This window comes from Anguilla rostrata, chromosome 1, assembly GCF_018555375.3.
Source record: "Anguilla rostrata isolate EN2019 chromosome 1, ASM1855537v3, whole genome shotgun sequence".
NCBI classification, from domain to species: Eukaryota; Metazoa; Chordata; class Actinopteri; order Anguilliformes; family Anguillidae; genus Anguilla; species Anguilla rostrata.
This window is the reverse complement of record NC_057933.1, coordinates 16,594,613-16,620,456: the sequence shown is the minus strand read 5'-3', so window position 1 is coordinate 16,620,456 and position 25,844 is coordinate 16,594,613. Positions and strand designations below refer to the sequence as shown.

The 25,844-nt window shown below is 47.4% G+C and overlaps 1 protein-coding gene across 3 annotated transcripts in view; it reads left to right on the top strand.

Moving 5' to 3' along the window:
• The window catches only part of LOC135249940 (kinesin-like protein KIF26A), a 103,776-nt gene that overhangs the window by 30,857 nt on the left and 47,075 nt on the right, over positions 1-25,844 (top strand). For 2 of the 3 annotated variants that reach the window (XM_064325668.1, XM_064325660.1), the window contains exons 3-4: positions 16,120-16,608; positions 23,905-24,083. In XM_064325668.1, coding sequence (XP_064181738.1) covers positions 16,120-16,608; positions 23,905-24,083 — 668 coding nt within the window. Of the gene's footprint in view, positions 1-8,799; positions 8,981-16,119; positions 16,609-23,904; positions 24,084-25,844 lie in introns of those variants that run through there. The other variant, XM_064325679.1, reaches the window with a different exon arrangement.

The window sequence follows — 25,844 nt, the reverse complement described above, 5'->3', positions numbered from 1 at the left end:
ATACATACATACAGTATTAGCTGAGCATAAACACTTTCAATATGAAAAATGTGTTAACTTCTTCTCCAGGGCAAAAGCTCCACCTAGATAAGCGAGTTAAAGGGTTATTGGAAACCTGCAGAAAGAGCCACAGGCAGGAGCATACTGAATGTAACCAGCCGAGGTTAAAGTCAGGCAAAGAACTGGTCCTAACGGCCAAATTAAGAATTTTATGGCTTGTTTAATTGGTGCCATTGTAAAGCTTCCCTTTGTTACCCTGAAAGAGGATGATGGGTGAACATGGGCCCTTTTACAGTCTCATGTTGTAGGAGTTAACGTGGGGTCTCTCCCAACTGCAGTTCTGGTTTATGTTTCAGAGACAAAACTGAGGTTGCAGGTACGTCTACAGTTTAGAAAGTTTCTCCTTCATTATCAGCATTAAACATTCATAAAAAGCTAAATGAAGAACAGCTCCACCAGCCAAAAAATTAATCGATAAACCGATTGTGAACCCATATACTAATCCACCAGTGTGTCTGGTGATTTGATTTCCTACCATGCGTCTTTCTGAGCTGTGATCCCATCTCAATTTGTAACCCTCTGTACATTTTCCCATCTGAACGAAATGAGATGTACATAAGGAGGGTGGACTGTCCATTCATTCTCATTTAAAAAAAACACCAAATGGTTCAATCTTGTTTCCATGAAAACAGACATTGAGAAAAAAAATTTGCATTCACCCCTCCAACATGCATGAAACTAGGCTGGATTTCCCTATGGACCATGATCCTCATGTCATCTGAGAGTGGGAAAGGGGCAAGAGGTGGAGCGGAGATTCCAGGAGGGCAGGATTCTCTTGGATGGTTATTAATTGGAAAAATCTGCAGAATATTCAGAATCGCTTCAAACTCAAGCAACCTCGTGGACGAGGGGTATGATTTGCGTGGCACGCTGCCAAAGTAATCACTCTCCCGTCCGTGCTACGAGTGAAGTGGAAAGAGTAATTATGCCTCCGTCACCTTTTCACATTGTGCCAGCAGTTCCTGTATTTTCACAAGTGCACAGAGGTGTACATTTTGTTGTTGGCAGGAAGGCACAAATTCATTTCAGTTGTGTACAGGAATCAGTAACAAGCCACCTCTGGTTGAGGGCAGTCTTGTGAAACTGCGATGTTTTCCTAAGTGTATTCAGAAGTTTCTACATTCCTCCAGGCTTTGAAATTCAGCCAGCTAAGTTATAATTATGTTGATTTACAATTTCAAATGAGCCCACACCTAATTAACCAAGTGTTCATATTCAAACTGCAGCACAGCAAGGTCTATAATAACGGGTATCAGTTTTGTCATGGGGTTTTGCGAGAGGATTATCTCTGCCTCCATTCCAGTGTTTGCTTTATCTGTTGTTATTTATTAAATTACTTAACTCTGAATTATTTTAAATCTGGAATGCAGTTTGTTGTCCGTCTTGGGAACCCATTCACTATTCCCATTCCCATTCAGCACAGCTGGAGTTTTCAGTCCATGAGGCATTACAACAGCTGTGCTGAGCTTAGTTCCACCACCAACCCATGTTTGCTGGGGTTTACAGGTCTCAGAAGTTGTTTTGTAATTTCAGGTGTTGTTAATGTTCTCAGTTTATTACATTTTTTAAAAAGTTTTGAAACCAAAATTTTTTGCCTCCCTGTCAGTATTTTGCTGGATGAATGAGGAACTTATTTGTTTTTCCTTTCCAAAGTGTGCTTTTGGGTGAGGTTATCTATCTATTCATTTAAATTCCTTTCTACGATGGCCTTCTCACATAATACTACTTTTTAAAATAACTTGTTATCATTTTGTAAAGTCTAATACAGCCACAAATAGGTCTACAACTACCAGCATATTTTAATGGAAACTTTGCATTTAATCTCAAAGTGACTGTTGTGTCAACCAAAAGATTTTTTTATGAACATGTTTTTATTGAGTATGACAGTGGATTTGAAAAGAGAGGTGAGTGGGAGCAATCTGCCAGCAGTGGCCACAGCTTTGCAGAAGTGCCCTGCGAGTTAATCCAAAATTTATTTGGAATTGGAGATGCTCACAGACACCGCAATGGGCAGAACACTTGAGAATGGAGAGGGCTGGGGATTAACTGTGGTGGTTGGGAGTAATTATGACCGCAATGCTCGTTCCCCACAATGTTGTTTTGTTACCTCCCTGCTCTGCTTCAGAAATCAGAAAGTCTCGTAAAGGCCTTTCATATTCAAAACAGGCCTCTAGCAGTCCCAGGGTGTGCTGCTGATCAAACCTGCGTGCACGGGAGGCGGCGCTTAGCTTTAAAGGGTTATTAGCGAATTTAAAAGTCAATGGAGGCCCGCTGCCATTGGAGACATCCCCACTCTCCCCCCCTATCCCACGACAAGACCCCAGAGGATACGGAAGCACGAATCTGCCGCACTGAGAATGGGGTCTTAAGGGGTGGAAAGCGTTTTGCCGTTTTGTTAAACAAAAGTGCTGAAAAGTCAGGGCTAAAAAGCAATCAGCGAGATTTAATGGACACCATTATTTCTCCAGCAGATGTAATCTGTAAACAGATGCTTTCTCTTTTTGTTTGAAAGCAGCTTACAGTGATCCCAAGAGCAACCAAATATGGCCTTAAATGAAAACCAAACTAAAAATAAAGGCTTTATGGACATGTGTTTTTCATTCTGTTTATGTTTTTTCTTTTTTAATCAGGGGTTTTTTACTGTAGCTCCAAACTTCAAAGATGTAGAAAGGAACTCTGTTGTGGGTAGTGGAACAGGGGGAGCGGACTATTGTTTGTTTTCTGTCTTTTCTTTTTTGAGGTTATAATGCAATGTGCTGAGGCACTTCAGGACAGCAGTAGAGTAATGATTCACCTCAGCAGAAGGAAAGATGCTACTATGTGGGAGTCCTGGGCTCTCTTTAAGTTACTTGCCTACCATTGCACCTTTTGGTTTATTTTGGAGCACTGCGTGGAATTACTGCAGGATATCTGTCTGGCTTTATGTGATGGAGGAAGCCTGTGGCCTGGATTCGATCAACTTAATTTCTGTAAATAAATTTGACTCATGACTGAATGCAACTGCTACTTTTTTATTCACATTTATTGTTTGCCAATTGAATTGGTGACCAATTTTAACCAGCCGAACTTAAAAAAAAAAAACATTTGCATGTAATTGTGATTCAATTGGGTCTTTGCCTATACGCATTCATCAGGCAAAGCTCACAACAGTGTCAACGAATTCACTTAACTGTCATCTATTGTTCTAATGAAGTCTTGAGACGTTACTGCAGTGGCTTGGCCAGTGCAGCTGCCGGCTTGCTGGCTTTACCATAATCCGAGTTTAGAGCCAATATTGGAGTGGATTCTTCAGCTCTCCGGTGGAACCTTGACCCCTTCCACTTCAGCCTGTCCTGAGTGGCTTCTCCTCAGCTGAACGCGGCCTGCTTGTTTTCCAGCACTGCCTCCCTCAGCGACCACCTCCGCTATACCTGGGGCGCTGGTAAAAATGTAAAAAAGACACCGTCTCTCAGCCTTCCAGTCCGCCTACTGCATTTTTACATCTTTTTTTTTTTCATTTTCAGTAAACTCTGGCTAAATATCTGGAAGGGTTCCAGGGCCTGTAAATCTATTCAGGTATTTTAATTAGGAGGGAGATGGAGTTGGCATGCATGCATATACAGTATGTGCACCAGTGTCTCCAGTGAAATGGTAGAGATCTGAGTTTCCGTAGGCAAACAGAAGAAAAGCTCTGGCAGAACAAGAAAGGTGTGATAGCAGTCTTATTTCTCCAGTCCCAAACATTTGCAATTAAAGAAGCAAAAGAAAATGGATAATTGTACTTCTGTGTCCATTGCGAGCTCTGCTGTTCATTGGATGATTCATTTGTCCTAGCCTGGTTGGGTTACTTTGTTCTGTTTTTACATCTGGTTCCCAAAAAGCAGCTAATCCCTTGCACCAATCACAGTAACCCACTTAACATTAGGGAGAGTTCCTACTGCTTTTTCTAAATCTATATTATGGGTTAAGACTCAGGTTAAGTGCATGTCCTGTATGGCCATGTTGTACAGTGTCTTTACATTACCCCTCCCTCCACATTTTCTAGAAGGGAGAGCACCCATTTTTCTGTACTTCCCTGACTGTGCGCGGTGTGCATTAATCACCTCAGCTCTCCCGTCCCTCTGATCCCCCAGACATCAACACCCTGAGTAATCTTACCTCTCACAACACGGCCATTGTTCCCTCCACACCTCCAGAAGGCTGTTTGTGCAGGTAGCCCCCAGACTCCCCGCCTGTCATTGAAATATTTTGCTTTTCACCGGACAGTTTGGATAAACGCGCGACTTAAGATGCCCGGCGGTTGAGTGTAATCCGTTTCCTTGACACTCGATCCCTTTGTGTGATTTTTTTTGTGTGTTTAGTTTAGACTTCTTACCACGATTATGTTTATCTATTATATTTCGCCGATTTCTGAGGATAATGCTGATTGCTGTGTGGAAAATGCAGTACACTGCATACCTCTGCATCATTCAACATTACACAGAGCAGTACTAGCAGCAAGAACAGCAGCAGAGGTGAATAATCCTGCTACCCACTGCCATATTACTCATGTCCTAGGCAGTGAATGGTAAGCTTTTCCCCCCAGTCTAGTTGATCCTGCCTAACCCCTATCTCGGCTGGTTCTGCAGCGAGCTGGTGACAGCTTGAGTGATTAGAAATAAAGACGCTGTGCAGAAGACCGCTGGAGTCCATGGAAGTGGGGGTGTGGGCAATGAGGGGAGATGTCCAAACAGTCTGAAAGGAGCCTGTTTTCTTTGCATGCGCGAGTGAGCAGGAAAAGGTAATTAACTGACCAAGTGAGGAAAGGTGGGAGTGATGGATGAACATGCTGCAAACAGACAGACAGACACACATGGTGGAGGGGCAGCAGTGAGCTTCAAACCAGTCGTATCATCACATCCATTAGCACAGCTAGAGGAATACTGGATTTGTGCTTATTTTTTATTTTTACAAGTACCACTTTTTTACTCTTTAGCTTCTTATTATAATTTTAAATTGGTGTATGCGGCTAGTTTTAATAAATCACTGTGAATGTTTCTCTCATCTGTGAACTTGTTTACATTCAGCAGCCTGAAAATAGACTTCCAATTAGTTACTTTATGATTTAGAAAGATAAATCCACTGAAAATCTAGAACATAACATGTCTTACCTCAGTTTCTTTAGTATGGTGAAAAGCAAAAATTGGTTTTACAGCAGCAAAATCTTCTGTATTTGTTTTTTTCAAATGTCAAGGCGGGTAACATTATCTCTCTTTGTACTGTAATTCATGAGCAATGAACAAAACCTTGATTTACAACTGCCAGCAACAAGCAGGTTTTCTCCATTCTCCATATGTGCTTCAAAGCATGCATCAATGAAATATGTATGCAATTCATTTTCTGACTGAAACATTGATATTTTCTTATGGTTTAAACCATACAGACTCCACCTCATTTTTACCTCCAGTCCGCAGAATGCACTGTGAACCTGACCTCTCTCTTTCTGCCTGTCAGCACAAGGCTCGCACACTGCTGAAATTAACATACTTTAAAATGACAGAAATATAGACATTATCTTAGCATACACTAGAGAATATCTACAGCTTAGCTTGGTATTTGATAGTTATATACTCACAGCATATGCAGAAGTGATCAAGAATTGCTGCTATGCTGAAAGAGGTGGAAAAATGAATCGTATAGCCCTTTTATGAGGGTATGATTCAAGTTAAGAAACCATAAATAATTTCAAACTAAGCACTATTCAGAGAAATTAACAGAATTTCAGTAGAGATACATAGTAAAGGTAAGGACCTGCAAGATAAGGGCATCCGATTTACATATTGGTGAAATTATCCATTAATTTATTCACAGCAGGTATTTAAATTGAAATGCATTCATTGAATAAATCAGGTTTATATGTATGGCTGAGCCTTTTGACGATGGTGGGGTTTGGCTGAGGAAGGGTAATGAAATGACACTAATTCTAGCACCCAGAATGCCCTGCTTACTCAACCATGCGGAGACATAATTTGTCTATCAGTAACTTCCCCCACATGGTCCTGTCCAGGGAACGGCGCAGGAAACAGCTGGATGCAATTTGTCAGCAGAAATGGCTGCCATTTCCACACTCAAAAGTGTCTCCAATTGCCCGAGATCTCAAAGGGCCTTTACCTTAATGATTTAGAGGGAAATGTGTGCACGAGCGATGCCTCTCCTTGCAGCGGTAATGGTTTTGATGGCTTGACTTTCTCATGAGTATGTGCTAAAATTACGCTCGAATACTGCGGTCCTTTCTCAGATTTCAAATGCGTTGCTGTTGTGATGGATGAAGGAGTTGTCACCTTACTAATTAAGCACCTTGGCACAGTAATGAAAGGAATTCTCATAACTAGCAACAGCAAAATACGGAAACCACCTTCAAACTAGGACAACAGAGACAGGACTGTGACACCAATGACTCTCACATGCTCTTTCACGACATCCATGAAAGCAGAAACAGATAGTGTGTTACTTGTCTTTGATGATGCGTGGGAGACCTAGGGCAAAAGCAGACTCCCTGCTTTCTGTTCCCCTGGCCTGGTTTATCTGCAGCTAATCCACTCCGGCTTGCCGTAAGCTTCCTCCCTGCTTATCTTTGTGTCAGTGTTCCCTTTTTCCTCTGTGTCTCTTGGTTAGCATCTCAGTTTTATTGGAAATGATCTCTGAACAGCAGTGCAGTTAAAACTACCCTCTGGAATTAAGTTGAGCCTGTAGACTATACATTACAAGCATTTAGCAGACGCTCTTATCCAGGCCTTTTTACATAGCGTTTACATTGCAGGTTAAGTACCTAGCTGAAGGGTACAACGGCAGTGCCCTACCTGGGAATTGAACCTGTGACCATTAGGTTATAAGCTCCCTACCCATTATATACCCAAGTCAAATGGGATATGGGATATGTTGGATTAATGTCAGCAGTGCTATTGCCAGAATTTTTACATCAGGGTCTCAAAATGAAACATACTGTCATGTCATTGCTTGTGTTATGTTATATAGCTGAAACAAATTGTTTTTTTCATATTCATATTCTTGTGAAACTGTATTCATATTCTTTGAACCTATTTACAAGGAAATATGATAGCTAAAGGTAATTGGTGTACCACAACTTTCTCATTCAGCCAGTAAATACCAGGATGCCTACCTTGTCACCACTACTTAACTCAAAGGGGATATCTGAATGGAAATATTCATATTTTAACTGTACGGAAGTGGGGCACATTTTGTGGCAGCCGCCCAGCACCTGGTCCCAGAGGGAATTATAATCTTTCTGTTTTAAAGGGATGAAAACATACATCCTCACACTGGCACCGTGTCACATCTCTCAGCAGAATTATCCCGTTTCACAGGTCTTCAAAGGGCCTGGAGTCGGTCGCCATGTCAACTGGGGCCACGCGAGCACAGGAATGGTATATATTTAATTGAGGGGGAAATGAGTAATGGCAATGCATGGGGCTTTTGCAAACATATTAATTTGTAGTTTCTTTGTTCTTTCATGGGTCTGCTGAATGTTTTGTTATGAGGCTATTAACATTTTCACAAATGTTCCCTGGAAAGAATTCGGTTTGAAATGTCAAAACAGTGAGGCAGTTTGGTGAGAGCAGAGAATTTCAGCCTTAGGCCTAATAATTGAGTTTATTGACTTAAAAAACTACCATATGAATAATACATTAGGGCTGTAAGTTCGTTTCCAGTGCCGTTGTAAGAACTAGCCTGTACATTCTCTGTTGGAAGCTAGACCAAAGGCCATTTCACTGGTGTTCTGGGACCTTAGGGCTGTCTTCGTTTAAAATTGAATTTCATTGGGAGAGGAAGGATAATAAAAGAGAAAAGTTTATATTTCCAAGTTATCACTCAAGGGAATGTAAAGCAAAACTGGAGATGTGATTTGTTTACCTCCCAGACATTTTTTTCATTTTTGTGTCCCAGATCACATTACATGACTTTCAGTTTCAATTAATATTGCAGTTTGCACCGAAACATGTTCAATATTACAGAGGCGTTACGGGGGCATTTACTTTTAACCAGAATTGAAAACACATCTGTTACCTACACCCAACACAAAGAGCTGTAGAAAATCCGGAACCATCCATACAATCATGGACATGATTATTTCTGTTCTGCGTAATCTTAGACAAAATAAAAAAAAATGCGTACACTTTGCAATTACTGTCCAGCTATTCCTGAACTGCATTGTTTTCTAAACTATTAGGCCTATCCGATATGCACAAATATTCTAAAAACCATTAAGAGAACCGATCGAGCCCCATCATTAGTGTCCTCATGCAAACATAATCGTTCCTGACAGTTGAATATTTTGTCAGAATATATCCCCGCTTGAGTTAAATTAGCAAAAAAGCAACAAGTATGATCTTTGGAACAGTGATAGTATAATGTTATGTTTGCCGAAGACTCGGTGACACCAGAGGAAGAGCTTGCGAGTAATTACATTAAACATCCATTAAATCTGACTCATCGATACAGCAAAATGGGTTTACACGACATCATATCAAATTAGTACACTACCCCATCCGCTTACCGTTCCCTTTTAAAATGTGCTCTTAGCGGACCAGTGATTCAAATTGGACATAGCACTGATTTTTCTTAAACATTTCAGCAAAGACGCAGCTTGATGGGGGAAGATTCTCCCCCCTGCAGTTTGCAAAGTCTGCCGTTTGACTGCTGGAGCAACCAATTGTCATTGCCAGTGGGAGAGGCCATGTAATTAGTTTCATCGCCTGAGACGGCAAGGTCTCCCCGCCCTGTCAGTAGGTCGGATTGCTTGACACAGCCAGACGCGCTTTTGAAGGACTGTGCTGGCCGAATCAACCGGGATCTTGACTTCGGAGTAAAGTTCAGCGCTTTTTTCTGCGCGGAGCATTTTGCAGCCCTCGCGCAGAACTCGTGAGCATCATCTTCGACCCAGGTAACTTGGTAGACAATATATAATATGTAATGCTCAGTCTTACAAGTTATTTGTAACCGTATTTAATCATGACCGCTCCTGTAACGCAACGTTATCCGAGTTTTCTAAATTCGCGAGTAAACGTGTAATTTATTTTGTTGTTGTGCATAATAGTTTTTGTAATATTATTACCGTTAGCCGCGTTTTAATTCAGAAATGGAATAATATGATCATTTCTGTGACAACTGCATGCAACGAAAGTTCTCTTACGGCTTCTGGGCGATGCTACATTTTACTTGATAAAATGCGTGTCAAGTGAGTCACTTTCCTTAAATGATTTTATAATCATTTATAAAGTGTAAGAAGCCAAGTCACAAATAATTACTGAAAGCAGTTACAAAAAGGATCTCTTTTCTGGGATTAACATACTTTTTCAAGGTATCAGAGATTAGCGTTCAAATCTGTTGCAGATTTGTGAGATTCTGAGATCTATTTGCAATGCCTGTGCTCTAGAATCAAAGATATAAATCAGACAGAGCAGATGTAGAAGAATTCAGGCCAGTCTCTGCTGGAATTGCCACTCTAAAGAATTGGGATTCAATAATTATAATTGGATTCAATAATTATACTCATGCTCCAGTTATAAATCCAGACATATAGTGGAGGATGTATAGGCTTGCAGACATTTTGGCAGTTCTTGAATGGCAAGGGGCAGGAAGTCTTGAGAACCAGGCCAGCACCTCAGGCTCAGACAGACGAGGAGACCTGGCTGCCCCCAGCCTGGTGGGCTGCTCCATTGTTGTGAACCTCAGTTTGCTCAACAGATGCACTTCCTGCCGCAGTAAACAGCGCACCGCAGTGTGAGATCCGGAGCCGCAGCGCACTTAGCGGCTGGTTGTATACGAGCAGTGATCTGATAACAGCCTCCTGTGTCCTTCAGGGCTGCTGACCGCTAAGTGTGGGTTAGCTGGTGGTGCTTAAACGTAAGCGCCATTGAAATTCACCTGTACGTATGAATGATGATGCCCATAAGGTGCTTTTATTGCAGCCATCATACGGCTGTGGGAGTAGCTGTGGAATATGTGGCATATGAGGTATATTTTATGCCAGTGGTGAGGGTCTTATCTTGCTGCTGTGTGCTACGTACTGCTTAACATACTCCGTATGGCTAGATCCTGATAATCAAACCCGTATGTAATTCTCTAGCTGTTCTTACAAGTAAATTGTGAAAATCATAACAGGTTCATAAGCACTGGGCTGACATTTCTTAGTCGAGTGATTATAATCTTTGGTTGTGTGCTTGTAACAAAAATGAGGAACTAATATCCATCCATTGACGAAAAGCTCAGATCTTCTCACATATTTTTTGAATCTTCACTCATCTTGTTCTGTGTGTTCTGAATAGTGAGCTATTTTCAGAAAAGTTTCTCAGAAACACGTGGCGAAGACATTGAGTTTGACCAGGCAGCACATTTCTTGCTTCGTGTCTGTCGGATAGTACCAGACAGCAGGCATATTATAAATGGAGTATTAGATCTGGCTGGGTTACAGGCACTAGTGGGACGTGAGCATGTGTGGCTAATCTCTAGCACAGACCCTCTCTTCGCACCAGGGGTATAGGGTCAATCCCAGCAGGCTCTTGCTGATCCTTGACTTCTCCCCTTGTCTCCCAGACCTGTAATTACTAACGGAATGGTTTCCAGGCATCTTGAGTCTGCAGGAGTCCTGAGCCCCTGGGTTTTTACAGCCCACACATCGCCTGCCCCCCCCCCCCCACCCCACCCCTACCCTGTACTAGAGAGGAATTCTTCCACAGCCCCAGGCCCTCATGGCCTGAGAGGGCAAGGTGAGGGGAGGGTGGCAGGGGGATGAGGATGGGGGTTGGGGGGGGGGGAGTTACCTTTTTACATGTTGTTGTTATCACAGGGCTGTAATCTGCCTTAATGGCCTGTGGTGAGCCCAGGCCCTGTCACTCCCAGCAAGCCCACAGCTGTGCACATCTCTCTGGTGAGTGTGGGGAAAAAGGCTCTGAGTACCTGTGGGAAAGTATCCCTGCGGGTCAGTGACCCTGAGGTGAACGGAGCCTTTCGTTTCAGGATAAGTCCCGTGGAAAAAACAGAAGGCGAAGCAGGTCCCAGGTCCCGATGAGGCATTGGTGCCAGAGGCCATGTAAATAGAATAGCCCTGTCTGGCTTCAGTGGTCCTCAAGGAGAAGTAGGGGTGAGGAGGGCGGTGGGGGGGCCGTAGTTACATTGTGAAGGGTACTGGGCACAGCCTTGAGCTGTGTGGTCTCCGTTAGGCTGTATGTGCAGACATCAAGAGTTTCAAGAGCTCTGTTGTATTGTGTGTTAACGGTCAAACTCGCCCGCGCTGACAGGAAGTCAATAAAGTGAGGAAAGGCATGTTTTTGAGAAGGCCTTTTAGATTTTCGGTTTTTCATTGTTGGAATTGGGATATTATGGGAAACTTCCTCCTGTACAGTTTGAAGGAAAACAAGGGAGCAAGGGAAAGTGAGAGAAAATTCTTTGAAATTTCTTTGCTGCCATAAAGCTTTGGTGGCGGTTTTGCTTCACGTCTACTCTTTTTATTTCTCCTCCAAAGCACACGGAAACGCCCTCCGGTGAAGGTCAGCTCCCTCTCTCCGACAGCCGCTTCCAACCTAACGGAACAGAAAATTACGTTTCACAGTGTATTTTACTTTTAATGGACCATGGACGAAAGTCTTCAGTCCAGAGCCTCATGCATTTTAAAGCAGCCCATTCGTATGTTTTAAACGAGTCACAGGTCCGCATCTGGGGTGGGGGGCGGGGTGTGGGGAGGGTTTATGTGCGGCTTTTCATCAAACTGCGAGCGCGCGCGGTTCCACTCTCCTTCAGCTGGCTTATCACCCGTCTCCCATTGTCGGGAGGTGTGCGGGAAGCAAGGAGACAGAGCAAATGGTGTGTGATCTGAAAATCAGTTTCACGTGCCCGGGCCTCCATTTGCATTCGGAAGCCCAGAGGACCGAAGAGAAAGGAATAATGTGCACGCCTTCCCCCTCTCCAGCCAGCGCTTGCGGTCGAGCCTGTTCCGCTCCCGCCCCAGGCGAGGGATTTCTGATGAAATATTCTGTCCGGACGATTTGCGTTCTCCCCCCCCCCCCCATTCCATCTCGTCGCCATCCGTGTGCGAGGCTGTGACCAACTTGGGGTGCAGCGGCATATGCTCAGCCACCCTACGGGCGGGGCTCCCACCCTGCCTGCCCCTCACGTATCCATAATGAGGCCATTGAATCTGACTTCATAAGCCTCTGGAGTTTAATAAAAAATCTATGCTGACAGGCCGTAAACCAAAGGCGTGTCCCATAAGGCTGTGGGCCAGGGGTGCAGCCCCGCCATGCCTCGCTGTCTGCCTTCCCATTTAAAGGCACGCACGGTGCGACGCGCTCGTGCACCGGGCAGAGGGAAGGGGTGCCGCCCCTTTGATGGGTATTGACTTGAGGCAAGTGGGTCAGTAACCTTGCACTTGTTGCCCACAAAGGCTGAGGCCCCTTTTAACAACTGGGGGAAGCAGACGGCAGCCCGGGCTTAAATCTCTATCAAAGGGGGACGCCTGGCGCCACATTGTGATCCGCTGGAGCCATTGTCTCTCGGAGAGGGTTGATGTGCTTCGCTCGGACACTAGAAGCGTGTGCATCTGCGTGTGAGACAAAGTTCTTTACAAACGCTCACACCTGTTAGCCGTAGATTAAGCCGATCATAAAACAGTCTGTATAGAGAGAGGCCTTTGGCTATCGGCGGACCACATGGTGCACACGTCTTGTAGTTGTAGTGGAAAACCAATGAAATGCGGATACTAACTGTGTTTTATAACCACTTAAACAAGTCCTCGGAAAAAGACTTTGTTAAAGAGGTAAGTTCAGCCTCGCTCAGGGTGTGCTGTTCACAGAGAACCACCTGTAGTTTCTTGTCTCCGACTGGGAGGAAAGCTGGGTGTTTTATTTCTTTTTGAAAGACAGAGTTTGGGAGTGTGAACTTTTGCGCGTTAACCTCCCACACGAACGCTTGTAAAAAGGACTTGTTCTGAGTTTTCAAAGCTAAAGCTGTCCATGTTGCGATATTTCAGATCTCTCAAACTTCAGATTTGAACAGATTGCAGGCATCTGGCGCAGCAGGGCCCCACCAACCTTTCCCAGCATGCTTTGCAGGACACTTCCCACCCCTCCAGACAAAAGCGCTGAAAGCACTGAATCAAACGCGATGAACACCCGGCGCTGCGGAGGGCGCATCTCGCTTTTGACCTCCAGCTCACTCCTGGAAACATAAACTTCACGGACAGCTTTACAAGGGAATCCCAGTCTGTAACCTCCATAATTGAAAAGAACAGCAGAAGGGGAGCTTTGCGTTTTTTTATTAGTTCCCTAAATCAATGCTTAACAATGTGTGGAGCAAGGTGTGGTGGGAAATTGGTTTCTTTCTCAAAGTAACGTCTCAAGGTTTGGGATGGTCAGAAGCGGGGGGTTGAACTTGTCGTCTGTTTCCCTGTTCCATGTCTGAGATCCAGATGATTTTCTGAGGACTCCTCCCCTTGCATAACTTCACGGAGGCTTTTCTGCTCTCGTGTTAGTCAGATCTTCTGTAGACACAGAAGTCCTAGAAGGGCTTTGTCTGGGTTTTTGTGAATATATTAAAAACTAATACCTTCTGTTCAGAATCCTGACTCAGGCTATATCCTACACAATATCCCACTGTATATGTACATCCTATGGTAGTCCAAATGACTGTAATTACATGTAACTGAGCTCTGGAATGTGCTTAAAAATTCATCAGCAGTTGAGTGCAGATCCTCATAAGAAGGTGAGAAGGCGATGTGTAATTTTTCTGTTCTGAGCTTCATAATCTCTCTAATATGGCAGATTTTCCCCAAAGTGCTGTACATTTAACTAAAGACAGAATGGATCGATAAGCTCTATATATCCCCAGAATGCTTAGCTGAATAAAACAAGTACGTAATGATGGCTTAAAGTTGGTGGTTTATTGCGATGATTATGCATATCCTTAATCGGGTCAAAACTGCGCTGAAGCCGTGCGAGTATTTAGTGACCGATACGGGAGCCATCTACATCTCTGCGTTGTGAATACTGATCTCCGCATTGCCCATTAAATCATATTACCGATGGCTTTATGGAGATTTTCGGAGCTTGCAGTAAACTCAAGCTCACGCTTGGGGAGAATGTCACCTTTCGGCTGATCCAGCAGTCAAGACGGGGGGCACGGTGAAGCTAATGAGCAAAATGAGCAAAAGGAAAGCTTGAAGTTGCTGAAGAAATAGCGAGCACCTTTTTTTGGGGTATTCTGAAATCAAGCCTGGGCCTAGACCGCGGTGGTCCGTCCACGTGCGCGCGTTCCCAGCTGGGCTGATCCCGGCGGCAGCCCCCCCTTTGCGGTCCCGCTGGCCTGCTGGATCTCGGTGGTGATTTATCTCTTTCATTACTGGGGTGGGCCTGTGCGCTGCGAGGGTCCGTGAGGGGCTCTGGGGTCGCGCTATAGCCAGGCGCCCTGCAGCGTGCTGGGGAAACTGCTCTGTGTCCTGGGTGAATAATAATCCAATGTTCTCTGCCTGGCTGCCTGCTAATGCGGGGGGGTGGAGAAGGCCCTGGTCAGGTGGTGGCTGCTCTTTCCGGTAATCCGGAACAACGTTTGCTTCCGACCTTCTGTGATGCATCATGACGGCATGCTTTTTGGTCTGAGCCAGTGGATGAGGTAGCCGTTTTGTGGCTTCTACCTCTTTTTATTTTTTTCGGCTAGCTTTAGTTTGAAGTGGTGCTTGAGGCTTTCCGCTCAAACTTTCCCCCACGTCTCCCTCGGTGCGCAGTGCGTTGGGTGAGGGGGAGAAAAAAAATCTGGTCACAGTTCATTGATCTTGATTCCTGTGGATGCAGGTTAGAGCACTAGCCCCCAGCTAGCGCTAGCCCCTTCTCCGCAGTCTGATTAGCGCCGTGGCTCTGAAGAGCAGAGCCCTCGTAAACATTTATGCATCTGCGGGCTCTTGTTGTGCTGTGTTTGGCCTTAATGCCATCGGGCTTGAGCTTTTTACCCTTTATGCCCCTTAAGAGACTTGAGTGTGAAAGAGGTGGAGATGGAGGGAGCGAGCCTGTGTGTGTGTGTGTGTGTGTGTGTGCATGTGTGTGAGTGTGTGTGTGTGTGTGTGCCTCTCAGCTCTTCTCCTGAGCACTGCAGAGAGGTAGCAGTAGTGACTTGGCTGCTCTCGAAGGCCAGCTAATTATAAGCATGAGAGCGGGATATGTGAGTGGTCATCAGGTGCACCAGGAGCTTCGGCCTTTCAGGAGCAGATTATTTTCACGCCGGGCGTCTTATCATATGTAAATACTCTCTGTGTCCCTTTCTCCCATCAGCTCAGCTGTTGTTTTGTATCCCCCCCCCCCCCACCCCCCACCCCCCACACACTTTCCCGCTCACCAGCTGAGGTGTGTGTCAGGTAGTGTGGGAAGAGTGGGAGGAGCTCTCCCCACAGCCTGCTCCCCGCGGTGTCCTTCCAGTCTGTTTCCCATCTCAGCGGGTAGTGACATGAGCACTGATGCGTCGCACGCAGTCATCCAGTCTCACCTGTTGCAGTGCATTAGACTAAATAAAGCATGCCAGGCAGCCTGTGTTGAAAACCCCGTCTGAACATTTGGCAGGAGAGATGCAGTCGGGGGAAAGCGATCGGATTCACCCGGGGGTCTGAGTCTCTAATCCGCGCGCTTCCTCCCCACAAACTTTTCCTGTCTTCATTTTCCTGCTGTTTGCCTTTCGCTGAGGCCCCGAGCAATTACCGTGGAACAGGCACAAACGTCTGCAACGCGATCCGCTCCCTGCAGCTGCGGCTGGAGGATAGCGATCTAAATAAACACCGCCTCGTGGGTCAGGAAGCGGCTAAGCCAGGATTTAGACCGGGTCTCTGGGCCATTCCCAGGGGAGGCTCAAGACCACACCGATAGCCTTTTATATGGCTGGCCTGATTAAAATCAGGACCCAGACAAGGGCACCCAGAATCCTTGAGGTCCGAGGAGCGGGGCAGACCGGTGAAATGAAGCGGTCGCAGACGCTGTTTCCTCCTTTTGTTCGCGCGTGGATTGAAGTGTCTCTAATGGCCCGCTCTGTTCTCCCCCCCCCCCGCAGGACCCGGGCTTCGCCGCCTTCCTCTTCGACAAGCTCCAAGTGCCTGAGTACCCTCCGCGCGGGCGGCATGAGGGCGGGGGCCAGTGCGAGGTCTGCTCCACCCCCCTGCACCAGCTGAGACAGCAGGCCCTTCAGATGATCCTGGCCGTGGCCAAAGACATGCCCGACCTGCCGCCCAGCGCCCTCTCGGGGCTGCCCCCGCGGGCCGCCGGCCGCGGCGTGGTCACGCTGTCCTCGTCCCGCGACTGGGCGCTGCCCGCCGGGAAGCAGCCGCCCAAGCCCCACACCATCCTGTCCGCGGGCGAGAGGCGCCGGGGGCTGGGCTGGCAGCAGGGGGCCTCCGCCGGGCCCAAGTCCAGCGTCCAGGTGACGGTCGGGACGGGCCCGCTGACGAGCACCCTGGGCTCCGTCACCATCCAGGCGCAGCAGTACCTCGAGGGCATGTGGAGCATCTCCCGCGTCAGCAACTTCCTGCCTCAGCCCTGCCTGGTAGGATACCCTCACTGCATTCCCCTTACATCCACCGTTAAGAAAAAAATCTGTTCATGAAATCACACTTTGTAGATTTTTTACACTCTACTGGGAAATGTAATTGTTTTCAGCATTGTTTAAAGAGGTCTCATTTAGTTTTCACTCGAAGACATTTTTAAAAGGAAGATGAGGCTGAAAGCTGTGGACATGTTGGTTCCCAGACTAAGGCAATCATTTAGAGTTTGAAAATTCAGGAAAGGCAGGACCTGGACCTCCTGAGGCTTTTCAGACCTTGCATCTCTGAACTCAGCTGGAGTCGTGACCTTTGGCTGCTCAGAGGTCCAGGACCCTTGGAGTTATTAGGTCACTGGGTAAAACCGTTGCTAATTTGGTGACCTTTTCCTCCAAGGTCTTCGCAAGCTATTCTTCAAACTGATTACTTAACTGCGGCAGAGACCTCCCATAATTCTTCTCTCCCTTATGTGTGGTTTCTCCTGTGGTCTCGAAGTTGCTGACAAGCACATAGTTTCATTTCCGGCCTGCTGTATGTCTGTGTTGTGGGGAGCCTGAGATCACATGATCACGTCCCTCATACGCAGTTCAAGGCCAGGGCTTCTCAAACATCACAGTTTAAGTGATGCATTGGGGTTGGCATCCAGGCACTAAAATAAAATGTCTCCTCCTGATGATGTCACAAAGGGGATTTATCACACCTGACCAGTAATGCCTACAGAGAAAAGCATGATTTTCAGGTGATCAAACATTAGTTTTAATGTTTTAAAACAAAACATCAGCATTGCTGTGCATTAGTGGGGATTAATGTTTTGACCGAAACATCTAGTCTCAGCAAGCTAATTATAATATAAATAAATAAGATAATTGAAAGCTGCTCACATGAAGACTAGATGGTGGCAATCTTTGAGCCACGTCTATGGGGAGATTTGGTTGACGTAATGTTGAGTCCCCACTACTACTACTAACAGAAAAAATACTCTCTCTGTAAATAAGCCGCCAGGTAGCTCAGTATAGCAAGGACAGATGCAGCAAGGGCTCTAGCTGAGCTTCCGGTGTCCTTTTTCCTTGAGACTTAATCTGGACTCACAGCCGCTTCTCTCGGGCCTGTTGCAGTGTTTAAAAAAACATTGGAAATGGGATTAAATTTTCTCTCTGGTTTAAATTATGTGTTTGTTCCTCAAAAGAACAGTTCTGATGATTACTGGTGGCAGTAATGGTCAGAATTGTAGGATATGAAATAATGGTGCTCTGTCATTCTGAATCATCGTGTAGTAAGTTTGAGAGGCTTTCCTGTCTCTGGTTTGCCCTCTTACACACAAGGTGCTTATTAGTACTGTACTGAAAGGGCACAGATGCAGAAATCAATAGGTGCATTTTTGGATATGCAGATGCTAGCTTGGGCAACAGTCCAGGGTGAGTGCTCATTATTGATTGCACAGGGCAATCAGTAAAATTGTTAATAATGGGCGTATGTGCATAGACGCGCATTCGTTATTAATCTTCTTCATGAATATTCAATCACTTCATCTGAGGTCAGTAGAGGTAAGGATGAGAACAGAATAATTATTAGGAGGTTTTAGATATGACTGTAGAAACAGCTGCGTTCCTCTCTCTTACTCATTTTACACTTACTCAATTCCTGCATGAAAAGCTCCCCCACAGGAAAAGCAGTATTTCTGTTTAACCACTAGATGGCGAAAAAGACACTAATGAGGGAATCAGTCAGCAGCAGCCCTGATCTCTCTGGTGGTCATAAAATGGAATGATAGGGATTTGGGTACAGCGCTGTAAGGATTACGGAGACCATCTCCGGTGTCGAGATTCAAGCATAAAACGGGATTCTGTTCCCCCCTCTTTCTGCGAGGAGCCTGTAGGATTAAACCCCTGCCTGCCTTCAGCGCCACCTTGTGACATTCCCCAGCAGGAGGTCACTGTGTGCAAAACCGCTAGCTGCCACCCGCCGTTCTGACAGCAGTCACAGGAAACCTTCTCTTTGTGATGCGCCCAAAGTATTTCTGTCCAGTCCCCATAGTGTCTGCGTGCTATTTCTGGAGATCAGTGCTGTCATACTCACTTCCTGGGAGGCTGGTATTATATGCTTCTTCGTCTGTCATTGGTCAGAGTTTTCATGCCGTTAAGTAATCACCACTCGCAATGTTGTATAGTAACCAAAAATTCCAAATCATGAAAATGATTTGATTTAAGAAATGAGGGGTGAATTTAAAATCCAGAGTTCACCAGATCATCACCCCAACGTTACAGAATGGTAACATGCGGTGGAATTCCTGTGGCTTTAAACCGGCTCCTTACTTTAGCATTTGTTGATCCTGATGGACAGGCCCTGTTTGTGGCAAAGAAAAGCAATACCCAACCTCCCTGATGTTTACTCTCCTTGGTCTAAAAGCAAACACTGGCAGCCCTCCCCCCCCCCCCCCCCCCCCGCCAAGTGTCAACACGTGCTTGTGTGCCTGTGAAAGTAAGGCTGTCGGGGCTTTTAACAGAGGGCGCACGGTGCAGGGCGGGGCATGAAAGCCTTTCAGACCTGTCTGAGGGCAATTAGAGCGGCTCTGCTCTGCAGCACACACACCGCTGCCGCGCTCCGTCTCGGCTGGACCTGCCGTCGAGGCCGCCGCCGCCGCCGTCCCTTTAGGATGCCGTACAAAAGCAGCCCAGAAACGGGGCTGCTTCTTATTTCTAAAGGTCCTTTCTTTCATTAAAGCGAGGTCCCCCCCCTCGTGTGATGAACACGGGGAGCTGCGGAGGCTCTCTTGTTGCGTATTTCAGGATTCGGGGCTTGATTTCTTGGGGGAAATGTACGGACAAAGGTGAGGGGAAGGTCCCGGCCTGACTGGCAGCGGCGCTCGAGTGGGAAAGCTCATTCACGGAGCCCGGGGCACCACATCAGTGCTCAGGGGCCGTAATGGGGCACCTCGGATGTGCGCTCTTTTTTCGAGACCCCCGTGCGGCGGAGATTTCACCAGGTTTGAATGGAAGGAGAGAAGAAGGAAACGAGGAGAAAAGGGCCCCGCGGAGATGGGACAGATGGGACCGCCGCCTCACCTGAAGTGGAAAAGAGCGTCTGACATCTATCTGGGAAGCTTAATTGGAAGAGCGAGCGCGTGCCTCCGGCTCCGCGGAGCTCAGCGCCGACTGTTTCCAAACGGCTGGGCTCCGACTGTGAGGGACATAACTCAAATCGGGAGAGATCGGGGTTCTGCTGTCGTTATTTCCCCTTCTCTGCCTCCCGTTCATTTCACACATTTTTGGCCTCCCCTTAGTTCGGAGCGATCTGCGTAATCTTTAACATCGTAACGTGATGGGAGGGATAATGGAACAATTACTTATGTGAACTTTCAGCGCTGTGGTGCTGTGAAACGCAAAAGACACCCAGGAGCAGGATGGCGAGAGCATTAAAAACCTGAATCTGGAAGGGAATGGAAAAGCATGGCCTGACCAGCAGACACGGTTAACTCCCACAGTCACATGCAGCATGTTTTTTGGGTGGCTTCTAATCAGCAGGGCCCATGTGCCTACCGTGGGCCTTTTTTTTAAAACTGGCACCGTAGCCAGCTCGCTCTGTGAAATGTTTTTTTAATTCATGTCTAGCCGTAGCCCAGTGTGACCTCCCGCTGCTGTGCGCTTTCCATTGGAAACACCGCGGACCATCTGTGTGACTCTCTCTGCTGCAGTACAGCTGGACCAACATGGCACAGAGCCACTGGCACTGCGGAGAGAGTTAGGCCGGCCGGACGGGGGGTTGGGGGGGAGGGGGGGCAGTTTGTTTTCAATCATTATTTGGGGCTTTTCCTCTGAGGCCTTCCTGTTTTCACCGTGGCTGGGCCTCAGGTCCCAGTCTCAGGCAGGGCTGGTTTGTTCGGGGGCTGCTGTGCCTGTCTGTCTGCGGTGCCTGTGTTCGCTGCGGCGTCTGAGCCAGACGGCGGGCCCCTCTGTGTGAGGCGGCGCAGTGAAACTGGACCTCTGAAGGCAGGGGGCTCCCTCCGGGCCCATAAAGAGCAGAGCTAACTTCCAGATGCGAAGCCCCCCTCCCGGAGATTGTCCCGCTCCCGTGGCGGCTCAGTCCTGCAGCGTAGGTGAATTTCTCAACAGCCCCCCTTGCTCCACAAAAACACACACTTTTCCTCCTCTAACCCGCCCGTTTGTTTCCAGTCGCTCGCGGTAACGCTCTGCCAGTCAGGGCGAGACAGCCGCAGATTAACCAGGCTGATTCCGCCCCGGCGCTAACAGGCCGGCGCCCGGCGGGAGCACAAGTCACCGGGGAGCGCCGCTAGCGCCGCTGCCCTTCTGAGCCCCGTCGAGAGCTCTGAGGAGGGGAGAGGCGCGCCCCTTTGGTCCAGGATTGAGCTGAGCGGCGGGGGTGGGGGCCCGCTGTCTGTGGCCCCCTTTTCTCTCTGAGAGACAGGAGCAGACAGAGGGGACGGGTACCGGGGCCCGGGCTCATTACCGCCGGTAAGCTGCCCCCCCCACCTCCATAGACCCCCAGCCCTGACGCGGCCTAATTACCTGACAGGGGATTCGCTGCGCCCGGTCCCCTCTCAGGGTCAGCGCGTCCCCGCGCCTTTAAAGAGCAAGTTGCTTTAAGAACTTAAGTCGTTCCCCTCCCCGGAGAGGGAGGTCTGACAGGCCTTCCCTCTCAGTGTGCCCTGTTAACCAGCCGCCTGAGTGGGAGCGGGCTGGTTTTACACGCGGTCTTACTCCGCAGCCACTTGACTCAAACCTGACACCGCGTCGACTCATCCGACACTTCGGCGTGACGCGCTGTCTAGATAGGCTCCCTCAGCGTGGGTGACGGTGTTATGATTGTATGCCGCTGACGTATGTGCCCACCTTTCACGGTCTGCGCTGATTGCCATTGCCTGTCATGGAGCCTGCACGGGTCCTGCTTTTTTCTACTTGGTTGAATGGCGGAGAAGAATTTCCCTCAGCTCATTTCTTTTTGCATCCCGCCTGTCCATTATGCACTTAAGAAACCAAAACCGTGGCTCGGAAAAACACCTCGCCAGTTCCACGTCGGGGTTATTTTCATTCCCTGGGATTGCGGAGTCAAAAACAAAGCCTACCTTCATGTCTGATTTTGTGCATCATCCTCCGGTAACTTGAGCCCAGGTACATCTAAGGGTGAGTAAGAAACAGGCAAGTCATGCAAAATAAATTTATGAACAGCTCCTGAGACTAAAAAAAACATATTTTGAAATGATTCCCTGGGAGGTACAATTTCACGTGTGGGTTATGTTGCTGTATCTCACCCTATGGAGCACACATTAAAGATTAATAGGCCAGCTATCAATTCCTATCAGCTGATTAATTTAGACTTGAGGGCAATAGTGATGTTGCTTTGAGAACATAACACAAATACAAGGCATTACTCTAGTTGATAACCTCAAAATGTTAATATGTATACTGTCAAATGGTAAAATGCATATTTCAATTAAGGCTGCCAGTTCCTTATGTGTGTTACTCTGTGCTCAAGGAACTGGCAAATATGTGTGTTTAGAATAGGGCTCTATTTAGCCATTTTGTGAGGAGCAACCTTGTGGAAAATATGAGAAAGTAAGCTAACTTTTAGAAAAGGTTAATTTTATAGGTAGAAGCCGTGCTTCTCACAAGTGTGATGGCATGGTTTTGATATTCCGCTGGCTAACGAGAGAGTACGTCATTATATTCGTCATTATACTCTCCGTGTAATCAGTTCGCTTCGCCTGGCTTGGAGATTATGGTAATACGACGGTTATTTTGGCAGGAACAATAAAGGCGATCAGTCAGAGCTGGAGTACGTATCACTCCCCAGTGACATGCCAAAGAGAGAGAGAGAAATAAAAAAAATCACCGATTATTTTTATTCCATTCTGAGTATCCCTCAGCCACCGGGGCTGCTGTTCCTTCCCCTCTTTTATCGCTGCTATATATTTACGCAAAGATCTAGGTGTCATTTACTGTCGTAAAGGGAAGAAACGGTGCTGCCGCAACAATAAAAGATGTAGAGTGACACACTAATTCAGAATTAATTACGGAGCGCGCTCTGAAGGATTGTGTGTTCTGGTCCGGAGCTGTGGTTCAGAGACGTGAGGCTTTCCTCCGTGCCCTTGTTAGGGTGCTTCAGTTGCAGATGCTGAGAAAGTGCCTTCCCTGTAATCCTGTTAGCGCAATATCATGAATCAACTGAAATTGGCAAATAATCAGCATCACTGTCTGCTCAGTGGCTGGGGTTGAGGTAAACCAGCGACCGGCTCTATGTTAGGTCCATTAACATAGATTAACATAGATATATGCGCTTGGATAGCGCTTGGGTAGTCGAGCTCTGGGAAGTTCTGTTGGACAGAAGGCAGCGTGGCACAGCACTGCCCCCTGTGAGGGGAAGTGGTGTCGCGCGAAAGCCTGGCTTCGCACCAAACTCACAATACCGTCTAAATGCCGTGGAAGGTGGTAAAAGAGGCTGGCCAGAGGCCCCCGAGGGTAGAGATTACATTGCAGTGACGATTTCAGCCCAAGGAGAAGTCAAATATTTATATTATGCATGGGCAACACACAGTCCAGTGAACAGTGAACGTGAAGGGCAGCCTGTGTGAGAGCGATCGTGTGATTGGCTGGCGTATGTCGCCCTGACGGTGATAGGGAGGTCTGTCGGCGGGGGTGTTCTGTGCTCGAGCAGGGCAGGGCTGCTTGTGAAATCCTCTCCGATGGGCCGGGTGCACAGGCGGGAGATAAACACCTGTGCATGGGGAGAGAGACCGCCGTAGGGGCAGCGCTGGTTATCTGTGGACCCCCTCCGGACTTCATGCCTGTGATAACTGCTGTCGTGTGCGGATTACCCATCCCTGGCCTGCTGGAGCTGGGCTGTGGGCCTCTGTGTGCAGCAGCGGGGGACTGTGTTATTGCTGGAGGTCATTCCTGCCCCCGGAGCCCAGAGACCCGGCGCAGCAGGCTGCTGCCCGGCTGGTGGACCTGCGCTGGACCCAGCTGCTTCCTGCGGCCCGCTCCCCATCTGAGCCCGTATGAGCACTCACAGGGGAATTGAACAGGAAGCCACCATCAGCGCTGCGAATTAATGAAGTCCCCTCCAGTTTAACTGTATCTGCCCTTAATGGCCATTTTTCCGGTTTCTACTTCTCAGTATTGAGTTATTAGTGGGTGAAAATGGGGTGGTATGGGGGAAGTGGTCTCCTTGAATTTCTTTAGTGAGGGTGCACACAGGTATAGTACACTGACATTTACAGGAGCAGGTACAATCTAATTCCAGTGGGCTTTGTGCTGAATGTGCTTTCCTCCTCTGCTTCTCCACAGACGCAGGGCCTGACACCCGAGCCGGAGTGGGGTGGCGTGGCCCCCGAGGCCCCCAGCGCCACTGTGAGCAGCTGCCTGCCGCCTGCACCCCAGGGGAGCCCCGCCCAACCGGCGCAGGGCGTGGTCGGGCCCCCCGGATCGGCCCAGGGCGCTTCCGCCGCAGCCTCCTTCTTCATCAGGTAAGCGGGATCCGCAGTCAAACCCCAGAGGGTCAGGTGACCTTCCCCACAGCCCAGGCTTACTGCACATTCAGCCTTAGCGCGTCAGCAAAGCTCAGCTAGCTGGGCGGTGTGCCACGGATTAGCATTCTGTCTTCTTCACCTCGTTGAGTCAGAAGCCCTGACCGTCGGCTGGCCTTCCCCGAGCACTTGGTTGCCCCTGGCAATCTCATTTCTCCAAATATTTTCATTTCTCCAGCTGGGATTGTAGGCCACTGATGATAGCCCTGTCTAATGTGCTAAAGTGTCATTGATAAATGCCTGGACTGGACAGTCGGGAATGCTGTCACAGTCGAAAGCCTTCGCTCTTCAGGAGAATTTTGTACGTAATAAATTGCTGCCCGAGGGAAGCTGGGTAATAGTTGGACATTGAACGGTGGACATTGGACATTAACAATGTCAGATGCTTAGAGGCCAGGGAGATCACGAACCCTTATGGGATTGGGTTTAAGGTGCAGTGTGACAGCAATGCAAAGAGACTTAGCACTTGGCTCAACCAATGAAGCCCCTTCAGCGTGTCAGATGGGGTGGAGCGAAAAGGGGGCCATTCTTAGTGTGAAGAGGGTGGCAGATGGTGGCAGCAGGATCTGTGTACGTGTCACTTCCTGTTGGAGAGCTGCCGGTTCAGCATTGCACAACACAAAGGCATGACCCAATCAGCGCCAGGGGTTAATTTCGTCGTCTGATTTGAAATGCCTTAGTGTTTTCTTTGGATGTGCTCTCAAAAAGGGAAAGAGGCTTTGAGAACGGCGCTGGCTTTTTCAGAGGAAATCGAGGAAATTGTGGCCTTTTTTTATTCGCTCTGACCTTGCGGGAAGGGACGTGAGGTGACGGAAATGATGAGAGGAGTGGGGGGGGGGGGGGCCCTGCCTTTCGTTTCATCCCCAGATACTTCTTTGCCAGAGAATTTTTTGTTTTGCTGAATTCAGAAAAACACAATGACCCCCTGCGCCAGCTGGAAATAGAAGGAGATTTTTCAGATATAGCTGGGTGAAGGTGCTTGGGGAAAGCATTTGTTATGAGATGAAATGATTATTATTACTGTGCAGCGGCTCTGCTGTCTCGTGGCAGAGGACTCATTTGAAAGGCACCAAGCTCAAATGGTGTGTTTCTTCATTGTGTGTGTATGTTTTGATAGACCGTGGTGCAGATAACATTGTTCGTTTTTGATAGTGTTCCTGGTTAATCCAAATCGCAGGGTATGCTCCGGCATTGTTCAGAGGTCCCTGGCCCCTCTTTTCTTTTTCCAGAAGAAAAAACGTAAACCAATTCCCTCCAAAACGTCGCTCAACCCGCCGGTGCACAATTCACAAAGCAGAGGCGGTTGAAGCCTCAGATTTGAACAGTGTGTTTTGGGAGTTATGGAAATCTCATTAATGCTAAACATCCAGTTTTATTTCTCTAAAGAAATAATTAGTTGAGTGGCGATGAAGCTGCGAGGGCCCTGGATATTCGGCAAGAATATCCAAACTGTGTCTCCTCCCTCCCGGAGTGTAACCTCGTCCTGAGACGCTTGTTTGACATTCAGAAGGCTTGCTCAAGCAGTGCCTTAGACTCAAATATCAAATGTTAATTAGAATGTAATTAGATGGCTGCAGAAAGGGAAGCACAGAAAATGTTGATTGTTTTCCTACAGCCTTTTTGTTTCATTTCAGCACATTTTCTTTTGAGTTTGCAAAATCATTTGTTCATTGAAATTCTGTTGCGTTTTGATTGGTTTAT